The sequence below is a fragment of the Desmodus rotundus genome, chromosome 5 (assembly GCF_022682495.2).
Source record: "Desmodus rotundus isolate HL8 chromosome 5, HLdesRot8A.1, whole genome shotgun sequence".
In the NCBI taxonomy this organism is placed as follows: domain Eukaryota; kingdom Metazoa; phylum Chordata; class Mammalia; order Chiroptera; family Phyllostomidae; genus Desmodus; species Desmodus rotundus.
Genome location: NC_071391.1, coordinates 37755958 through 37777320, shown reverse-complemented (window position 1 = coordinate 37777320; position 21363 = coordinate 37755958). Strand labels below are relative to the sequence as shown.

The window sequence follows — 21363 nt, the reverse complement described above, 5'->3', positions numbered from 1 at the left end:
TGAACTTTGGCTATTTTATTTCCTTTTTTTTTTTTTGCCACACTTAACCATAAATGGATCCTCTTTGGCAGTAAGGGAACTCTACGCTGTGAAGTATTTGAATTTCTTGCTACGATAAGGAACCAGTGAGTTCTCTTCTCACCCAGCCTTACCTCCTGGAACTGGGTCATGCACACTAAATAATTAATTCCTTGAATCTTTTACTCAGAGCTTTCTGCTCCTAATGCTGAGATGATCCTTCAACATTGGTCTTTTTGTTTTTAATTTTTACATATTGATTTTAGAAAGAGAGGAAGGAGGGGGGAAGAGAGAGAGCATGTGTGAGAGAAACATCAATATGTTGTTTCACCTATTTATGCATTCATTGGTTGCTTCTGTGTGTGCCCTGACTGGAGATGGAACCCGCAACCTTGGCGTATGCGGACGATGCTCTAACCAACTGAGCTACCTGACCAGGGCCAACATTGGTCTTTGAAAGGTCCCTGATAGATGCAGACCCTATTGCATGTTGTCATAAACCTTCAGATAACCCATCCAACTGCCCATAAAGGATACTCTCGGCCTAATCAGGTCAGGCATCCAGTGGGTTAATTCGATCCCCTCCTGCCACCCTGCCCCAGCAGCCTCTTCCAGAGGGAGGAAGAGGATCGTGTGGGTTATCTTAGATATTTATGGTTTTATAGGTACAGGGAGATCTACCTCTCCCTTCTCATTGACCTCTGAACTCCCCAAGATTGTGTGGTGAGGGCTGGAGAAAGAACAGGGGGACCATGCCAGGTTGGGAAGGAATGCATCGGGTGGGGGAGGTAGTTATCAAAATATCTCCTGGGCCTGCTCTTTCCCTAAGTGACACTTAGGTCATGTTGCTTAGAATCTGCAGGGGATCCAGCTGGCCTCATTAGAGCAACCTAATTAGATTCCTGAAGTCAACAGTGTAGAGTGGAAAAAAGAGTCGGCTGAGACCAGAGACTCACATTCTAGTGTTGGTTGTTCACAGCTTAGTTGCATGGCCTTGGGCCAGTCGCAGAATTTTACCTGCCCTCAGATTTATTATTAAGGAAATAAGGGGGGACATAAAGGGTTGTGGCATCTTAAAGGAGCCTCTTTGGTTTCTGTGGTTCTCCAAGCCTACTCTGTCCTCACAGTTAGCTCCGTCTTCTCCTCCCCCTGGCCTCCTCCTCATGGGGCCAGAGCTTGCTTCTGAAAAAACTCTTCTCCCAGCCTTTGTAGCTTTGCCACCTCTTCCCTGATCCACCCTCAGGCTAGAGCAGATAAGAACTGCCTTTGCTGGCTTAGATCCTGCCAAGGAGCATGGGGAAAGGTCTAAGGTTTTGATAGAGTGTTAGGGACCAATGGGTATGGGTGGTTAAGGAGGGGAGTGGGAAAGTCCTTGAGTGGAAAGAAGCCAGCCCCCATGACCAGGGGTTGTTGGTATTGATGTGTGAATGTCCAAACCTATAGAGAATTATGATAAAAATGTGTTTGAGCCAAATAGAAGATGTGTCTGGAAGCAAGATCTCAACAGACTGAGATAAATGCTTCCAAGAAATGACAGTTTGCAGCTTCTTTGATGTGTTTGGAATTAAGGAGAGAACACAAGCAAGATACAGGAAGGTGGGAGAAGGCAAGGCTGTGGGGGGGGAGGGGCATGGGAAGGGAGCACGGCAGGAGGGCTTGATTACAAGACAGTTAAAATTACGTACTTTTTTTTTAGTGTGGTCACACTTTAGAAGGAGGGGTCTGAAAAGAGGCATTTCAGAGGTGAGTTAACCTAGATGCACAGACACAGGTGGACAGGGCTTGCTTAAGAGAAGATTTTTACTAAAGAAATTTTATGCCTGGGGTATAACTACCCATTATGACCTGCCCAGGTAGGAGTTTATGATCAGGTTGCCCCTCTGAGGTTATTTTCTGTAGAACCCCTTTTTTTCATCCACATTGGGATATTCAAGCTCTTGATGCTCCAAGGAACCTGGGCCCTATTGAGTTGCTTGACCAGATGGTACTAGATAAGTTCTTAATAAGAAGTCCCCAAATTTATTCTCTTCTCTGGCCAGGCTTTGTGCTCAGGGGTGACCAGACACTTTGGAGCAAAAAAGGTCACAGTGTTGCTAGAAGGCTGCTCAGTGAGAGCTAAAAGATATCTCACACAGACAACAATGCAGAAAGGAGTAGAGGTGGGGAAGGGAGATCTGTCTCCAAGACTTATGACCTTGGAGCATTAAAGCTGGAAAGATCTTCCAGATCATCTAACCCTCCTGTTTTATGGGTAAAGAAACTGGGGTCCAGAGCCATGATTTAGCCACGCCATGAAGCAAGCTAGTGAGGTGGCAATCCAGTCTCCTGATTCCTAACCAGGAGCCTTAAAAACGTCATGTGGACGGCTTGTTCCCCTGTACCAAGTCGCCTCTTCACATGGGTTCAGCCACCACACTTTCCACTCCCCTCTTTGACCCTGAGCTTGATTGTCTTAGGTGTCAGCAGGGCCCCAACTGCTCCCACCTCCTTGTTTGTGGAGGCCTAATAAAATCTGGGTGCAACAGCATAGAGAGATTGAGGCTTCTCGTGGGAAGGCTGTTTGTACTTGGTGACTTAACATCGTTGAGTCAGCATAGTTCTGTTTTATGGTATGACTTGGGGTGAAAGATTAATTCCACCCCAAGGAAATGAAGGAGGTGATAGCCCAGCCTCAGTAGTAGTGGGCTCTTGTGGGTTTGTCATTCAGATAAAAATCACCTCTGTTGCTATGCAGGCCTCCTTCTGAGACTCTCAAGCTAAGGGCATGCCTGTGTGCAGCCAGCACTGTCCCTTGCTCTGAGGGAGGGCTCTTTTGGGTAGAGGCTGGCCACCCCATCCTGGGCTGATGGCATGTGAACTGGACAGAAACCATTTTGCTTTTTTCAGTAGGGCTCCATTTGGCTCAGCATCTTCTACTGAGCTCAAGGAAATGAATCTTGAGGTCTTTCCAGTGGCAGGCACTGGGTTTACCTGTTTTCCCTTGTTTGTTCCCACAGTAGCCCTCTCAGAGAGGGGCGTGGCTACTTATTGTACTAAAGAGAAAATTGAGGCAGATACAAGTTCAATAACTTGCCCATGTCCCACAAGATGCAGGGTGTCTGCCTCCAAAGCCTTTCTCATTCTGCAGAGAAGAGGGTGCTAGGGCTAAGTGGGCCGGGCATTGAGTCAGGAAGCATTTATTACAGGACTTCAAGTGCCAGGCTCCGGGCTTGGCTGTGGGGATGCAAAGTGAATGAGTCCCTTTATTCCCAGGAACCTGTGGTCCTGGTGGCAGGTCAGATGTGTACAGGGTCACAGTCGCTGTTCTAAGCATTGCCATAGAGAGACACACCCAGTGTTCTGGAAGCACAGAGGAGAGTGCACGTCGCACAGGGGACACTGCACCAAGCAGGTGCTGTGTGCCCTGGGTAATGAAGGATGAATAAGACATTGCCAAGCAGAGAAAGAGGCAGAGGGTCTTCCAAGTAGAAGGTATGGCAGTACAAAAAGCCTTGATTCAGTATTCGGAAGTAAGGAGGAGTTATATACACCTCAGCAGATGCATAGAGGAGTGGTAAGGAGTGGTGCCTTCCGTTGAGAGATAAGCCAGGGTAGAAGGAGGGGGGTTTGGAACCTGACTGTCAAAGTCCTTCTAAAATGCTAATTATTCGCGAGTCCTTGAAAGAATCATCAGTGGAGACCAGCCAAGATCCTCCAGATAGAATTCTCTAGACACCTAAAGTACTTTTCCCCATAGAAACGTGGGTGGGGCTCGTTTTCAGGCAGTGTGTGTTTATTTTCTACCTTGTGCGTCTCATGTACCAGTGGACATGTTTATTGATGGCTAAGGCATCGGAGTGGGACAGACCAGGCTGCCAGTTCACATTCAAAATGGCTCAGATTCCTCTTGCCAAATAAGCTGATAGCAGAAACTCTTGTGAGTTCATGTGCAGACTGTCTCTCCAGGGAGGGGTTTGCATTCCAGACAGGGTCACACAGTAATTCTGTTGGAGCTGGGGGTGTGGGGTGAGAAGGCTAAAATAAAAATAAAGACCAATGAAAGACATAGCTGTTGTTAACGATGATATTTGCAAGGCAAAAGTATCCAGGAAGTAGATTATTTGCCATAGGGTGAGCCAGAATCTTTAAAGATCTCAGTCTTTACGGTGGGAAGAGAAATGGTGAAGAGACAGAGCCCTCTGGAAGCTCTGGTCTCCCTCCTTTTTAAAGAATTCCTCCGTGAGGTCTGTCCCAGGAAATCCGTTTTGGAAACTGAGCTTTGAGCCGATTTGTCCTTCAGGGAGAAGAGGGCAACAAAGAACCGAGAGTTATTTAAAGTCAAAGGCTTTTTAGTCTTGTAGCACAGTCCATGTCTTGTAGCCCCTGGGCTTCATTTCTTTACAAGGAAAGAGAAAATTTGGGAGCAGCTGCTGCTTATTTTAGCGAATGCGTTTTTCAGAACATACGCCCAAACAGCAAGGGGCAAGCCCAGCGTCTGCGTCTTTGTTCAGCCAATGCCAACTTAATACATAGGGGCAGTGAGAGATTGTCTTCCTGACCTTTACAGAAAATTCACCGGCTCATTCATACCTTCTACGGTCCCCTCCCCTGGGGCTGCTTTTTTTTTTTTTTTAAGGTTTGTGGCAGTGAGCGGCATTTTGACCCACTGAGTGGGGCCACGGTCACGGCAGTCACCGGTCCTGGAGTGCTTGTCCAACATCTCTGAGCTCACGGGAACCTGGCCTTTGAGTGCCGCTTGGGGAGCCGGGCATCCTTCTCCTCAGCCCTCTGCTGCCCTCCCACACAGGCCCACGCTGCCCTCCGTAACATGACCACTCGGCCATTCTTACAGGACTGGCAAACCCCGGGCTTGTACGCCTACTTCTGGAATGTGAAGTGCAACCTGTCAAGCCAACAATGTCCCCAGAAGTGAGTTCAGCAGTGGAGTGTATTTTAGGGACTGGTTCTGCTTTGTCTTATCAGAGAGGCCTTTCTGTATTTACTGTCTGGAATCTTAATTGGTTTCACAGAACTTTAGGGAAAATAGTTCCAGGAGACTTCAGTTCCTCTGTGCAATAAGGAAGTGACCCACACAGTCCTTCTCTCACACTTCTGCTCAGACCTCTGAACTGCCTCCAGATACCCGCATATTGGACATGGGCAGAGACCCCCTTGGGCAGGTCCTGGTGAGGTGAAAGCAGCTTTCTTAAGAGCTGCCTCGCCCTGCCAGTCCCTGGCCTACTCACTCCCGCATTGGATCTGAAAACCATTAAGCTGTGTTTGTTTAGCACATTGTCCAGCACATGGTGATCAGTACATGCGGGATGAATAAATGAACAAATAATAAGCAGCAGAAGCAACATGGAAGTGAACAGGTCTCAGGCTGTGCTGCGTGCTGTGCAGGATCCGGCCTGCACTCCAGGAAAGACCCCTGTGGTCCTTGGTGCAAAGCGAGTTCCAGATCTCCCATCTCCCAGGTGGGGGCCTGCAGGGAGGGACAGACGATCTTTGATCCACATCCAGAAATTTTCCTCCTCAAGACTGAGCTCTGTTTTGGTGACTTAAAACAAACACACAAGCAAACAACATCTGCAAATCACTGGGACTGTGGCCCAAATGAAGGCAGGATAGAGTCCATTCTGCTGGCTGCCCTGGCTTGCCCTGCCCACCCCCACTTGGCTGAATGTCCCATGCTTGGACATGTCTCCCAAGAACCTCCTGATGGGTGTGCTTGCTTTGCCATGCTGCTTCTCTGTGGAATAGGGGATTTTATGTTGAAATCATAGATTCTGGCTTCCCAAGTGTGCTGACACATTGATAGGCTTTGAACATGAGGCTTCTCTGACTCTGTCAGGGCTCACCTACCCGTGCAGGTGCGCCTACCTGCTCACAAAGGCTGAATGCAGTTTGCAGGCCCTTGTGTAGAGGTTGGGGTGAGGGGCATGGCTGGCTGGACTGCTGGCTGGTGGGTGGGCGGCTTCCTGGAAGAGATGGATAAGCATTTCCCCTTCTGCCAGAGGCACCCCTACACAGAGGCCCACCGACTGCTGAGATCTAGGACTTTTTTTTAAATTTACAGTGTTATTTACATTGTTGATAACATTAATGGCAATATAAACAACAAAGCCTGTGTAATTACATATCAGGAAATTAATCCTGAAATTAAAGGTCTAATATTCAAAGGATGAATTTAGAAGTCTCATAAGTGAGCTCTAAAGGTGGTGCCATGCAAGCTGTTCCATGCCTCCTGAAACAGGTTTTTACCAATAAACATTCATTCAGTCAACTTGTACTAACTACTGACTAGGAGCACACACGACACCAGCACTAAAATCATGATGATAAAAATCAGTGGACAACTTATTAATGGATGAATTAGTCAAAAAGAGACATAGTATGAAGAGTTGAATTATTTGTATTTCATATTGATTGAATACCAACTGCTCCCCCAGAGCTGAGCTGAGTACTCCAGGGAATTGAAAAGGCACTGGGCTTTTGTTTAGGTTTATATATCAGTTGTCCAGACAAGACTAATGTACAAAAAATGGGTTGGGTTTGAGGCTAAATGAAGTGCCATATAGTCTGATCTCTGCCCCGCATGACTCTCATGTTATAACTTTGTCTCCCCGCCAGACGGTAATTTCCCAGAAGCTGGGGGGACAGAGTTTGTTCATCTTATAGCTATAGTGCCGTGCAAAGTCCTGGTCCTCAGTAAAAGCAATGAATGGAGTTGAAGGTGGTTAGTAATTTCAAAACCTGGCTGGTCCACAGAGTTAGAAATGTTTTCCCGTTGGCTCTCAGGCTGCAGAAATTCTGTTTGGGAGTGGGCCTGGGAAGTTGTCTTTCTGGTCACTTCCTGGCGAATCTGCTATAGAGCCAGATTTGGTGACCTCTGGCATAGATTCCAGGAGTTAGACAAATGGATGGGAAAAAAGGTAGTAAAAGAGGGGGTTGTTTTGTGCCTGAAAAGTCCAGCTCATTTCCTTAAGATCCCACTCTGGTGCCACTCCCACGAGCTTCTCTACAGGCTGTCGGTCACGCCAGGTCCCATCTCTCAGCCCACACGCCTTGGCAGCTACTCCTGCTGCAGTTCTTACTGAAAATTGTTAGTTTGAATTTGATTCCTTGAATAGGCCGGGATGCTCATAGTGGGAAACAGCACATAGTAGGTCTTCAGTCAGTACAGTGGGGCCTGATGTTGCTTCAGTGGATGGGTAAGATTTGAGTGGAGTGGGAGAAGGAAGGCAGACACCGGATGTGGAGCACTGAATGGGCAGCCCCAGGGATCCCAAATACCTTGGGGAATTGAACCTATCAAGGAAATGGGGGCAAGTCTGATGAGCCCAATAAGGGAGTCTGGACTTCTGCTGTGGGTTGTAGGGGGCCCTGAGAGCTTTGTGAGCAGGGTGAAGGCGGCACCCACGAGGTGGGAAATGGGTGATGGGAAGCAGACACTAGTTAGGCTCCTGCAGTGATTCTGGTGGTGGTTGGAGACAAAGGGCTGTCACAATCCAAGCCACACATGGCCCGAATTTTGTGCTGTTCCTGATTAGATTTTACCCACAAGCAGTTACTGAGTATCCACCATTGCTACAGGCACAGGTGCCAGGCCCTCTGTCATCAGAAAGCTCACCGTCTGATGAGGCCGGCAGACCCACAAGTAGATCAAGGCAATAGGTTATATGGAACCATCATTGGTAGCTCCACAGAATACAGTGTGGGAAAAGGGGGTGAGGGGGAGGCCAGGGGGGGACTTCAAAGAAGAACAGTGCAGCCCAGAATACTACCTAGCCAGACATCATTGAACTTCATCCTTGTATAACCCAACAGGGTCAGAACTATTATTATCCCCATTTTATGGATGAGGAAACTGAGGTTCAAAGAGGTTAGGTAACTCGTCCGGGCTCACATACCTAGTAAGTGGCAGGTCAGGTTTGCAGCCAGTCTGCCTGACTCCAGAAGTCAAACTGGGACCCCTGACACTCTGCCACCTTTGATGTTTCATCTCTGCAGCCAAACGGGATTTCACCAAGTGAACAGAGTCTGGCTGGGCATTCCACATGAGCAAAGGCACAGGGAGGGAGGCATGAAAGAGTTGGGTTTATCTGAGAACTGCGGCTGGCTCAGTAAGTCTAAGTAGGAGGGGTGGGTGGAGCGGGGAGAGAGCAGGCTGGAGAGCAGGGAAGGGGTGAATCACGGTGGGTTTTGTTTGCTTCACTGAGGTGTTTGGACTCCACCCTGAGAGTTGTCAGGGAGCTGTTGAAGGAGTTGAAACAGGAATGGAACCTGACCAAGTGTGCATTTTTGATATACAGGTCTCTCTGTCAGCAGCTTGAGGAACAGGCTGGTGGATTGGAGGGAGGTGATCTGGAAGCAGGAAAGGCATTTATGAGATTTTGAGAGACCCAGGTGGGAGCAAGAAGGAAGGACAGGGCGGGAGGCAGTGGATGAGGTTACCAAGGAGGCAGGACTAGGTGACTGGCTGGCTCTGTGAGATGAGGGAAAGGGGCCAGAGAAAGTGACTCCAGGGTTTGGCTCAACAGTCAGGTGCAGATGGCGCTGTTCACTGAGGTTAGGGGTGCGGGGGGAGGAACAGATGGGGGGAAAGGCAGACTGACTGCATGTGATGTCTGTAAGAGGAAATAAGTAACTGGCAGGTGACATAAGGGCCTGGAATGTAGCAGGGAGATATTCATGGAGGGATAGCGTGGGGGCCATCGGAACATAGCTGCTCGTTGAACTACATCAGGGTTTCGGTCTTTGAGAGTGAGAGGAGGTGAAGATCAGAAGCTCAGGACACAGCAGAAGTTCCGGGGCAGGTAGGGAGAGACAAGCTTGCAAAGGCTGACAATGGGCAGACACCAGGGCAAGATAAGGTCCTGTAAGTGATGACTGGATTTAGCAACAGAGAGAGTTGGTGGTGACCTTGGGCACGATGCCTGGGGTGGGCTATGTGTGTGAGCAGAAACCAGGCTGTGGTGGGTTGAAGGGTAAGTGGAGGTGAGAAAGAAAAGGAGGGAGAGTGCCATTTAGTTTTCTCCAGTAAAAGCAAGTATGGCTCTAACTGTGGTTAAATTTGTCGCATTTTAAAGAAGGACTTCACATTGGTAAATTCACAAATCAGAAAAAAACAGAAAAACTTCAGTCAGGCAAAGAATCCCCCTCCTCTTTTTTTTTTTTTTTATCCTCACCTGAGGACTATTTTTTCATTGTTGTTGGAGAGAAGAAGGGAGAGAGAAACATCAACCTTAAGAGAAGCATCAATTGGCTGCCTCTTATATGCACCCAGACTGGGGATTGAACCTGCAACCCAGGTTCCACCCTGAGTGGAATTTGAATCCATAACCCTTTGCTAACAGGACAATGCTCCAACCAACTGAGCCACACTGGCCCAGGCCCCCACTTTTTTTTTTTTGCAATTTGAAAAATGTGGTCACTTGCTACAATTCTTCAAAATGGGGAGGGGGGCTTTTGGAAGACAGATTCATGAGACACAGCTGGGCTGTGAGAGTCCCAGGCTCATTGCTCTTTGGCCGTCCTGGCTCCTGCATGCAGTGCTGTGTGTGGAGAGAGCAAGCGTTGAGAAGTCCTTTTCAAACTCACTTTGCCATGACTTCTATCCCTCCTCCCCAGCATCCCTCTCTATCCTCCAGACTAATTACTAGGGTTCAAGTCCCTGAGGCTTAATTTGGGCAAGTCAGGAGATGCAGTGCCATCCTGATACAAAGGTTCACCTGGGGAGTGACTTTACGGGCGTGCTGGGCGAAGACTTGGTGGAAATCAGCTTTTAGCTGTTCCAGGTCGGCATAAGGTTGACTAAGAAGAGAATGAATCACCCTCACCATCTATGTGAAAACACACCAATTTCTGCCTCGGTTTAGCTTGGGATATCTCAGGGCAGTGGGAATTGTCCCCAGGGCACTGTGCCAGAACAACACTTAATGACACATCTGTGAGCCTGATATGAGAGGCACCTTCATTTAATTCTCACAGGACTCTCTGTTGTTTGTGACTTGCTCAGGGAGTGCTCAGTGACTCATAAGTTCATGTTTTTTCCATCACACCGCACGGGCTTCCAGGGACTCAGCTGAGGATGCAGGGAGGCATTGAAACCCTGGAAATGCCCTGGCTTAGTTGTCCTATTCTCCTGTCTTATTACATTTCCAAATAGGAAGGGATACGCTTTTTCAACACAGGGGGTGTGTGTGTGTGGTGCTTAAGTAGAGGTGCTTAAGTACAAGTTTATTTCTGGGAGTGAAGCAACTTTTCCAAGATATCAAGATCCTAATAAAGGGAAGACAGAACACGAAAGAACTGGTTGTTTGGGATATTAACTCCTGTGTGACCGACCTTCTTCTCGGAGGGAGTGCTTTCTGATACGGGCCATGTTTGACATGTCCACCACGCTATGGTTTCCCTACTGTGTTAGTTAATATGAGGTTTTCTGCCTAACAGATGAACCCTTGATTCTCAGTGATTCCACATACATTTGTTCCTCACATATGTAAAGTTCAGATGTTCCTTGTCATCGAGGGCTTTCCTCTAAGGGCATCTAGGGGCCTGGCTCCTTTCTCCTCATGGCTTTGCCATCTTTGACATGTGTTTCAAGGCTGCTGTGCCCTGGCCGAAGTGGAAAGAGCATACAGGATCACCAGGGAGGTTCTCATGGATTGGTCCTAGAAACCATGTGGGGCCCTTCCGCTCACTTTCTGTTACCTAGACCCTGGTCATGGGGGATCGCACAGCTGCCAAGAAGGGCCCAGGAGGAGGGAGCAATGTGTTAGGTGTTCGGATAGCCTATCTCTGCCATACCCACCAAGGCTTGAAAGTCACCTTTCCCCTGAGTGTCATTGGCATATTTAATAGCCACTGTCCTCATCAAGTGTCCTTGATACTGCATCAAGATCTCACTACTCTAGGTCCTAGTATTTTGAGTTTGATGGGAGAAAGGTAGGGGAATATCATGAATTAAAGGGTCTAGACCAGAGACCAAGTGTCTGATGCGGTGTGCGAGGGAGTACTTGTATACCTCCGTCCACTCGGCCAGGGAGCAGTGTGGGCATGGTGGCTTAGGGTGTGACCTCTGAACTCTGGCGATAGGGCTTCAAGTGACATCTTCACCATTTCTAGCTCTGTGACCTGGGGCAAGTTGCTAACTTTTGTAATTCTTTGAAAAAAGGAGATAATAATAGTATGTAACAATACCTTGGTTTGTTACAATGATTAACTTATTTAATACATATAAAGCTTTTAAACATTGCTTGAGACTTCATAGATGCTCATTAAATGTCAATGATGATCATGCTCCCCAGGATGGAACATTCATTCATTCACTTAGCACATACTATATACACAGGGCCTTGTGCTAGGAACTGGGAGTAGGGAAGTAAAAAATTAATTTCAAGCAGAACTTATAATAGAGCTATGTACGGGATACTTTCTATGCCTATGAATTTGCTTATTCTGGGTACCTCCCACCATTAGTTTTAAGATAGGCTGGCCTCCTGGAAATATGAATTTAGAGTTCACAGTTTTCCTGGCACCTAACGTGTGATTGAGATGATTTGGGGCACATGCAGATGGACTAAGTTTTTGTTGGTAAGATGGGCTCAGTGTGTATTGAAATGGGTTGTTTCGTCACATCCTGGCCCATAAACAGATATGCACGTTTCTTTCTTGTGGGTTCACTAGCAAAGGATCTTGGCGTACAGCTGAGATTGGGTCAAAGACGCCGTCTTCCCGTTCACCAACAGGGCTCCATGGGAAAGGGTCTGCCACACTGGACTTGAGGGCCTGAGGTCCAGAAAGCAGGGCAGCCTCGGGGCCCTTGTTCCTGCCCTGCCAGACTGTAAGCCAGTTCATTAAGTGGGCACAGGTCAGGGCTCCCTGCAGGATGGCCCCCCAGAAAAGGTTCGGGAGAGCAGCGGCACTGCCAGTGTGGTGGGCCTGGGGAAAAGACAAAGGAGCCCACCTGCTATAGCCGAGAGTCGCAGTTTAGTCAGGGAGAGAAGACCTATGGGCTTGGAATGTGTGTATAGATGAGGGTTGTAAAAGTTATGCATGCTCCTGGTAGGAAATTTGGGAAATACAGAAAAGCCTAAAGCTAAAACTAAAAATCATCTGAAATACCATGTCACACACACAACCACTGTGCACGTTTGGCTTGCTCACTCTCCTGCAGACACTACCTGATGGGGCTGGACCACACTGAGAACCTGAAATCGTGTCCTGCTTTCCACTCAGCATTAGAGCGTGAGCATTTGCCCATGGATCAAATGTCTTTCTAAATATTATTTTTAAAGGAGTGCCTAATACTTGAGTGTTTGGTTGCACCGTAACTCATGAAACCATGCCCTATTGTTGACATTCGTAGACTTTGGGAGCCTGAAAGCACTTCAGAGACACAGAACTGAGCCCACCTTTTCATTTGCCCAACGGCTGCAGAGCAGGCAGGGCGTATCATTTCCATCTATGTTGTTGATAGGGATTGGAGACTGAGTGTGGATTTGGAAGTGAGTTGGAACTGGGTTCATTTCACAGAATCTCTACTTGTTACCTGTGCAATATTGAGTTTACTAACCTCTGTAAATCTGTCTTGTCTCTGTCAAACAAGGATGGCTAAAAGATCATGGACGTGAAGGGTCAGGGATAGGGTCCGACACATTGTGAGCAGCTGAGCAGTGCAGCTGTCCCTGCCCTCAGGAGAGCGGCAAGAGGGCAAGTTCAGCCTCCTCATGCCCAGGCCAGAGCTCTGCCACCTCAAAGGCTCTGGTTCTCCTACACGTTTCTTGAGGAGAGGCTTGAGGTACAAGTGGAAGTGTGGAGCACTGGCTAGAAATCCCCATGGGAAAATGTTGGAAATGTATGTGTACACGCATGCACGCATACTTACACACACACACACACATGTGCATGCGCACACATGCACTCATGCACCTGTATACACACACGTACATACTGCATACATGCATGCACATATACCCGTGCATATACACATGTGTACACACATAATAGGAACCACATATGGCAAACTTATACTTGCATTAAAGAGAAGCTAACTGGGAAAGTTCTGGAATGACTTTTTATCCCCAAGTCCTTTCTTACAGACTTGGAACAGAGAGGGGGAGAGAGAGAGAAAATTCCCTCACCTCACCCCACAGGTCTGTTGTGAGGACTCCTTAGGATAGTGCAGGTGAAAAACCCTGGCCTGTCATGGGCCTGATGGTGTTGGCCTTCTTCCTGGCAGTGTGACTGGTCAGCACACAGGTCACTGTGTCGTTGTGGGGGTGCAGGGGGGTCATCTGGGGATCTGTTGCTATGAGTGCTTCCATGAGGAGATGGGTGGAGCTAAGAGAGTGAGAGTGTACGAGGTTGCTTGAGGACAGACCAGTGGAGTCAACTCACTGTTGAGAAAGAGTGAGAAGAGGGCTGGGTCTGGAAGGGCAAGGGCCACATGACCTTGGGCTCTCATGGAGCGGCATAGAGAGCCTGGGCTGGCAGTGGACCTGGAGCCTCTCCTGAGGTCCCTACTCTGGGGCAGTGTAGACAGAGGGCAGGCAGGGTGTAGGCCTTTGCTGCAGACTGGGAACCTGTCTGGGCTTTCACAGTTCATGTCCTGGGTGTTTTCATCAGCTTTTCCTAGTGGGTCCCCAAACAGCGTGTGTAGGAAGACTGCATGCACGTCTGTGCTCAGCCCACATAAAAGGGCTCTGACTTCCTGTGGGTGATCTCAAAGGCTAAAACTGGGAACTGTTGGAGAGACAGGATTGATCTCACTGAGGCTGTCTTCTAGTGCGAGGAGGCAAGTGTGGAGCAGGCTGTTCCCGGAGTTAGTGTGCTCTCCATTTGGGTAGGTGACCAAGGGAAGTCTGGGGACCCCTGGCTGGAAGGACAAGGGGGCCCTTTCAGTCCCTTCCCAACCCTGGGAGTTACCCCTTTTGATTCAAGTCTGTTGCCACATGCCCTTGTAGATGGAAAGCCAGGCCTCCCCGGGCCCACTGAGAGGACGATGTCTGCAGGTATTGCCAGTAGACGCCGTGTTGTGCTTGCGCTGGGCTCTGCAGAGATCGATGCAGCGTGTGTGGGGGGCATGTCCCACTGCCAAAGCTCTGAGCAGCTCCTGCCTTATCTGAGGTGTGGGATCCACGTAGCCATGACCGAAGGTCTTCTGTGTTCAAGGTACAGACCTGGAGCTCCCAGTCCTTCCAGCCACTCTGTGAGCGCGTGGTGGCAACACTACATTTCACTGCTAAGGAAACTGGCCCTGCCCAGTGGCTTCTTGGTGAGGTAGACCTGGGAGATAAAGTTGGAATGGGGAGCTTGGGAGTGCCAGTAGCAAGAAGGTTTGGTTTTTAGATTGCATTTACCTTGAACGGTATCTCATCTGTAAGCCCTGAGGGTGGGGTTCAGGGTTGAACTTTTCTCCTGAGCCAAATTGCTGCGTTGTGGGAAGATTCTGTCCAGTGTCCCTCCAGCCCTCCTGAAGTTTTGACAGGACTCCACCATTTATCCACCACCTGCCCACACTGTCTGATGCTATTAGACAGGTGGTGAGGGTCAGGGCAGGCAGGAGGTGTGACAGTCCTAAACGTGAGTGCACTGGCAACTCTTGGGCCAGGAGGCCCCTTCTCTAATTTGATAGGTACTTAGGGATTCTGCATAAACCTTAGGCTTGTCTCCCAGATGTCATGGGCTGGGCCCATTACCAGTGCTGTCGCCGGCAGTTCGAAGCCCTGGGTTTTAGTCTGTGGCAGCCGGAGGCAGAGAAAAGGAATTGCTTTGTGACTCATGAAGTCACATATAAGGCAGAACCACAAATAAGGGACTTCAGTTGGCAAAAACCAAATTGCTTCAAGGCTATTCTTGGAAACTAAAGCATCACATCTTGTTTCTTCCCAGAAAATGCAGAAACCTTTCATATTTTTAGGTAGCTGGTTTTATTTATATTTCATATCAAACTCCAGAAGGGCAACAGCTAGGTGGTGGTTGACAGGGAAGACGTTAACAAGAGCTATTACCCAAGATCCTTTGACTTAACTAACTCTTCTCTTTTAGAAGAAGGAGAGGGGTAGCCACCAGAAGTATTACACTCCAGTTTCTGGAGAAAAGGCTTGAAACTCAGACTCAGGCTCAGACTCACAGAGTCCATCTAAGCCAGCCTTTCTATTTCATTAATGAAATCACCTTGTACTATGTAGGTTTTCAGCTCATTACCCAAACCTTCCCCACTGTATATATGGGGAGCTTAAAACTCAGAAGTTAAGTGAGGTGTCTAAGGAGACACAGATAGGAAGTAGATTTGAACCCTGATCTGAATCGAAAGACCCCAGCCTCTAGTTTTAAAGTACATAATTCCTTGACCTGGAAAGTGAGTCCTTGTGCTTATCGATTAGGTTCCCTTTGTCTTCCTTTTGGTTTGAGCCATTTGAAGAATAGTAATGAGTGCTTACGACCCTAAGAAGTGAGTAGTATTATCCCCATTTTACAGATGAGAAAACACCTGGGATAGATTAGCGACTAGGCGAGGGTCATACAGCTAGCAAGGGCATGTGACCCGGTTCACCCCAAGTTTGCCAGACTCTATAAAGATTCTGATGTTCTTCTGTGAGAAACCTCACAGGTATTAGAGTCATTTTTAAGGTCTTTGACTTCAACTGGAGAGCTGATTTTAAAGGCCGAGACTAGACCCTGTAGATGCAGGAAGGCAGGTCTGAGCCTGGTACGGGCTGTGGGGTTCAGGCCAAAGCAGCACTTATCTTCTGTCTGGCTGTCTCCCTCCACCTCCTTTATCTCACTCTAGATAAGAGCTAGTTCCTGGAGCTCCCACGCCCACCCTGCACCCTCAGCACCACCTTTGGGTCTCTCCACTGGACGCCTAAGATTAAGTTGTTCATTATTCTTCTGGTGGGGGCGGTGCGGGGTGTGGCGGGGGAGGAGAGGAGGCAGCTGGGGTTGGGAGGAGACAGGTTCTTCCAGTTTGTAAATGATTCCTGGCAGCCAGGTCTGGCTTCATACCTCTAAGCACTTCGCCATTTTAGATGAGGAGGAGTTGGCAACCTGGAGAATTGATTTTCAAGCAGGTGCGTTCCCCAGAGAGCAACCCATCCCATGCAGTGCACACAGCACACAGTTCCACATCTGCTGAGAGCCTCCCAGAGCCAGGCTCTGCTGTCACACGTGTTTCTGGCCCTTCACAGCAACCCTGCCACATGCAGACTGTTGCCTATCTCTTACGAAAGAAGAAACTGAGGCTTCTGTGGCTTGTGTGAAGCCCTGTGGGCAGCGAGGGCCCAAGCTGAGCTTTGGACTCTAATACCCCCAAAGCCTGTGGTTTTCTCTGCACCACCTGCCCATCCTCAGAAGAGACTGCAGGATACCAGTCGAATTCAAGGACTCTTCTACTCGTCAATCAGCGACTGCATCCTTTGTTCAATGCTGGGCAGAGAAGTGGTTCCAAAGATAAAGACCGAGGATATTAATACTCTCTGAAAAGCATATGAGTCCTGTTCTCTGTTTATGTTGTCTGGGTGGCAAGTGTTGGACGGGGGAAAGTTGAAACAGGAGGAGGCAATATTTATGCGAGTGATGCCAAAGTGAGCATCGTGGAGGGTGAAGAAGCTGAGAGAGCATCTGTAAGGGCTCCATGTCTTCCCAGTGCCAGGCAAGCTAGAGCCAGCTTTCCAAGGCTGTGGGACTTGTTGAGTTGGGGGATCAGAGCAGCCAGGTACGTTCCCATGGAGGACAAAGGCCTAGGCTGAGAAGCGGAACTTGGCTAGCCCTGGACCAGGAAATGTGCTATTCTCTCTTCAGCTGAGCATGGTGCAGGCATGGCAGGAGCTCTTGGGGGAAAGTTGGAAGGGACGGTGGGGTCCTACTCTGTGACGGGTGCCCCCCTCACTTGTCAGTATTTGTGTTACAGAACAAACCTGGGGTGGGGAGTGAATGATATACTATTACCAAAAGGACCCCCACTTTTTCTCCAGGGGTTCCCTCCACCCCGTACTAGGTTCACTTTGCCCATCACCAGAGGAAAGACATCTCTCAATGCCAGAGATTGGTAAAAAGGAAAGGAATTATTTATTTAAAAGTTATACAGACTTAGAGTAATGACTTAATGTCTTCATTAAAATACTAAAGTCCTTTAGAATACCCACAGACGCACACAGTCCTTCCTTCTCCCTTTTGCCCAGTCCAGGGTACCGTATCTCAGGAAAAGAAGTAGAAGTCCGTGGTTCAGCAGCCCCTCAGTTCCAGCACCATCCACTGTGTCGCCACCACAATCTCCAGTTAATCCAGAGCCTTGTGGCACCTTCTCATGGCCCACCAGCAAGAGTCCTTTCACCCCTTTTCTTCCCAGCAAAGTCTCTCCTGCTGCCTAAGCCATGTGGCAAAAGGGAGCACCCCAAAGCTGCGTGGTCCTAACTCTCGCCCAAGCCATGTGGCCACAACCTACTCTGCCAAAGCCATGTTGTCCTCTCTGGTAGGGCTGCCGCGCCTGGGTTTAAATCCCAGCACCAGTCTTCCTCTGCAGCCCCATTTCCGACTCCTCCTACAATCAGTTACACCTGCCAGTATTCCAGTATTCTTCCAGCTTTACTGGGCTGCCATAGTAAGTCTCGGCAGGCATGGCCCTATGGTGTGGAGCCAATCATCTCCAAGCTCCCAAGCAGGCACTGTAACCAGGGGGAGTTGCTTCCCAGTTATATCCTGGGTTGAAGTCAGTCCTATCTCCCTGGCTGAAAGCTTGGCCACAGCTATTTAACATATCCATGAAAGCAGTTAAAGGTTATAGATATGTTAAATGACCATGCCAGAGGTTAGCTGCACAGCTGTTGATGTACAAAACAGCTCTCAATGGCCCTGCTCCATGTGTCCCTTCCCCCAGCTCAGACTGCTGGGGGTGAGGACATCCTATATATTTTTCTCTAATATTTCCTGAACACCCTGAGTTCTGGACCCCATTACAAATCCCTATTTCCCCCACCCCCCTTGGCTGCACCCTGTTACATTTGAGCATTTGGTGAGTGGGTGTGCCTACCCTCAGCAGGCTGCTCCTTACAGGTGGTGCTCAGCCAGGCCACCATGCAAGGTTCATGGGTGAGCTTTCCCGCCTTCCTCTCCCCACTGCTTTCCTCCTGTTGCCTGGGCAGCCCCTCAGCTGCCTCCTTCTCCAGTGCACCCTCTGCCTGCTCATCTTCCCAAGGACTTGTCAGAGCTTCTGCTTTGTCTCCTGCACCCCAGGGCCCCCTGGAGAAGCCAGACCTCTCTGTAATCTGCCCTGGGCAACCCCATGACATTATGTCATGAGTCATGAACTCCCAATGCATTGAACTTGCTGTCATTCCGCAGCTGTACTGGCTCTTTCTACACTCACACCTTGCAATGGTCTTTCCTTTGACTGAAAGGTCCATTCCCCGGTTTGCTAGTGAAATCTACCATGTTCCTAAACTTGTATCATTTTGGCATTTGCCTCTCATGGCTCCTCTGGCTTCGTTGGCCACCTCTTGCTCTGGGCTTGCATGTACTGTGTTCACATTCTACAAGTGCTTGCCCACTGTCTTGTAATCAACTCTTCCTGTGCCTTTTTCCCTTGCCAGGCCCCATCTCTGTATCCCCAGCACCTAGGGTGATGCATAGCTCTGGCTAAGACACTCGTTACTGATGCTGAATGAATGAGTAAAGGATTAAGGAAGAAGGTAAACACTGGTCTCTCTCTGCTTGTAGTATTATAAAGCCAGCCCACAATCCAAATGCACCCATAATAGCATTCCCATCTGGAGAGCGGGAAGCCGCCCAGCTTGAGGGCCTTGTCGTTGCTTGCTGACCACCTCCAGCCAGACTTCTGTCTGGGGGAGTTCAGTGTGCCGCATCTTCTCATTTACAGACCCCCACAAGCCCTCCTGACAGCTGGGCCAGCCCCAGCTCCTCCATGCTAGTCTTCTTGCACTAGCTTTGGATTCTGGAAAAATATCTAGTGCTTTGGAAAATCAGCTCTCATTTATTTTTGTTCCTTTGAAACTTAAATGACTTTCCCAAGAAATGCCTGAGGTTAGAGTGGTACAGAGAGAAAGGACGATGGCCAAAACCCAGGCAAGCTATTTTTGTGATGTGAATGCACACCCATTACATTTTTCCTTCCATCAGCCTAAGCACTTGTTCCAAAGAGCTCACTGTGTGAGCTTACAAAGCACAGGCTCTTCTTGTACATCTCCGATGGCAGTAGATGCTGTGACTCCAGCAGATACCAGGAACAGAGTGAAGATTTGAGAAGTCGCTGTTTGTTGTCTGTCTAGGAGAAAGACCTGCCCTCTGGTAACCTATAGAAAAGACGTAAAGACTGATGTCCAGCGATAGGTGAGATGAGATGGTCACGGAGCCTAGGGAGACGTGTGCTCGGATGTCTTTGGTCTATGTACCAGTGTCATGTGGCCAGGGAACCTTGTATTAGTCGGCCAATTTGTAGCAAGAATGATAGGTATTTAATGGTGTTTCATCAAGAGTGCTTTTCTGTTTTATCCCTTTTACTAGTTACTATTTCTAGAATCATCTGTCTCACAGCAAATTTGATCAGGTAATGTTGACATCGGCCAGGGAATAGCTTTGAGCTCTCTGTGGTTCTTGTCAGCCAGCAAGGGGAATGAGAGAGATTGCCGGCAGGCAGCATTACCAGGTTAGACGGCACAATTGGACATTTTCTACAGATTACTTATGTTTAGTATTAAGTGGCATGTTTTGTATCTTAAATGAGTTTCATCTGATCTCTTGGCACGTATCCCTGACCACCCTTGGAACTCACCTCTGTCTCCCCCTGCCTTTGCAGGTGTGACGTTTCCCTGGTACTTCATGGTGTCCTCCTCCATCTGCTCCACACCACTGCTCCACGCGGCTCCTGAAACATGGGGGAAAATGAGGATGAGAAGCAGACCCAGGCCGGGCAGGTTTTTGAGAACTTCGTCCAGGCTTCCACGTGCAAAGGCACCCTCCAAGCCTTCAACATTCTCACACGGCACCTGGACCTAGACCCTCTGGACCACAGAAACTTCTACTCCAAGCTCAAGTCCAAAGTGACCACCTGGAAGGCCAAAGCCCTGTGGTACAAATTGGACAAGCGTGGATCCCACAAAGAGTATAAGCGAGGAAAGTCGTGTATGAACACCAAGGTAAGGGAGCCCACATGCGGACAGTACTGACCGTTGTGGGGCATGCGGGATGACTTGTTGATAGGGCAGGAAGCTGTTGCCATTTTGACACTCTAAGGTTTCTAAGAGGTGTGAGTGTGTTTTATCACCTTGCTCGGTTGATTGTATGTACATGCACAGCTCATCCTTTCCATTTTATCGTGGTGGCTTTAGCAACTATTCCTGTGCCCTCTCCAAAGCAGAGAAAAGAAAGGCATGCTGGCCCTGGCTGAGTGGTTTGGCTGGTTGGAGCACTGTCTCATCCACCAAAAGCCTGCAGGTTAGATTCTTGGTCAGGGCACATACCAGGCTGTGGGTTTGATCCCCAGTCGGGGCACATACAGGAGACAACTGACTGATATTTCTCTCTCTCTAAAAGTTTTTATTAAAAAACAGTGCAAACAAGAACATGCTTGACATTCATTATGTTACTTCTACTAATACTGCTACTATTACTGCTAGTAGTTACTATTTATTGAGCAACTTCTATGTGCCAGGCACTTTATGTACATGTTCATTGAACACCCACAGTAGTCCACTGGGCCACTTTAGAGATATGGAAACTGAAGAGTCAATTACCTTGCCCAAGTTCATGCAATTGGAAGGCAACCTTGGTCTGAGTCTAGGGCGCAAGCCCTAAATCCCGTGGATAGGCACAGTCAGGGCAAATGTTTGCTTTGTTCTCATGGGTGCAAATATTTTAGAAAGATGCCCTGACTTTAATTGGCTAAGAAATAGGTCTTTGGTCCTTACTGCCTCCCCCCTCCCCACCACTCTCTCTTCCTCCTCAACCTCCCATTCTCTGCCTCTCCACCTCCTTCCCCAGGATGCATCAGGATCTCTGATGCATCTCTGCTCAGGATCTCACTTATGATTAACCCTCCACAAGCTGATTACTTCCCCCATAGGCCCCATTTATTTGGCCATAGACAACATCTGTGAAGGTGGGGCTGGCCAGCACATCACACCTCAGATAGCTCGGCAATGCCCACTGCTGAATGGACACTCAGGAGTCAAGACTTCCTGGCTGGGCCTTGGGGGCTGTCTGCCCTGGGCACAGGTCCAGACTAGATGTTTAGGTTAAAAGTGAGCGTTCTGTATTTAGACCTCACAGGAGAGAGCTCAGCCAGAGCCCTTGGAATTCTAGTCGGTGCCAATCCCAGACAAGAGGATTGAACTCTCCATGGTG

General features: G+C 48.7%; 1 protein-coding gene across 13 annotated transcripts in view; it reads left to right on the top strand.

Moving 5' to 3' along the window:
• Positions 1 to 21363, top strand: part of MICAL2 (microtubule associated monooxygenase, calponin and LIM domain containing 2) — a 214867-nt gene that overhangs the window by 30240 nt on the left and 163264 nt on the right. For all 13 annotated transcript variants that reach the window (XM_045194029.3, XM_045194031.3, XM_045194032.3 and 10 more), the window contains one exon: positions 19817 to 20156. In XM_045194029.3, the coding sequence (XP_045049964.2) occupies positions 19893 to 20156 (264 nt within the window). In that variant the 5' untranslated portion in view covers positions 19817 to 19892. The remainder of the gene's footprint in view (positions 1 to 19816; positions 20157 to 21363) is intronic.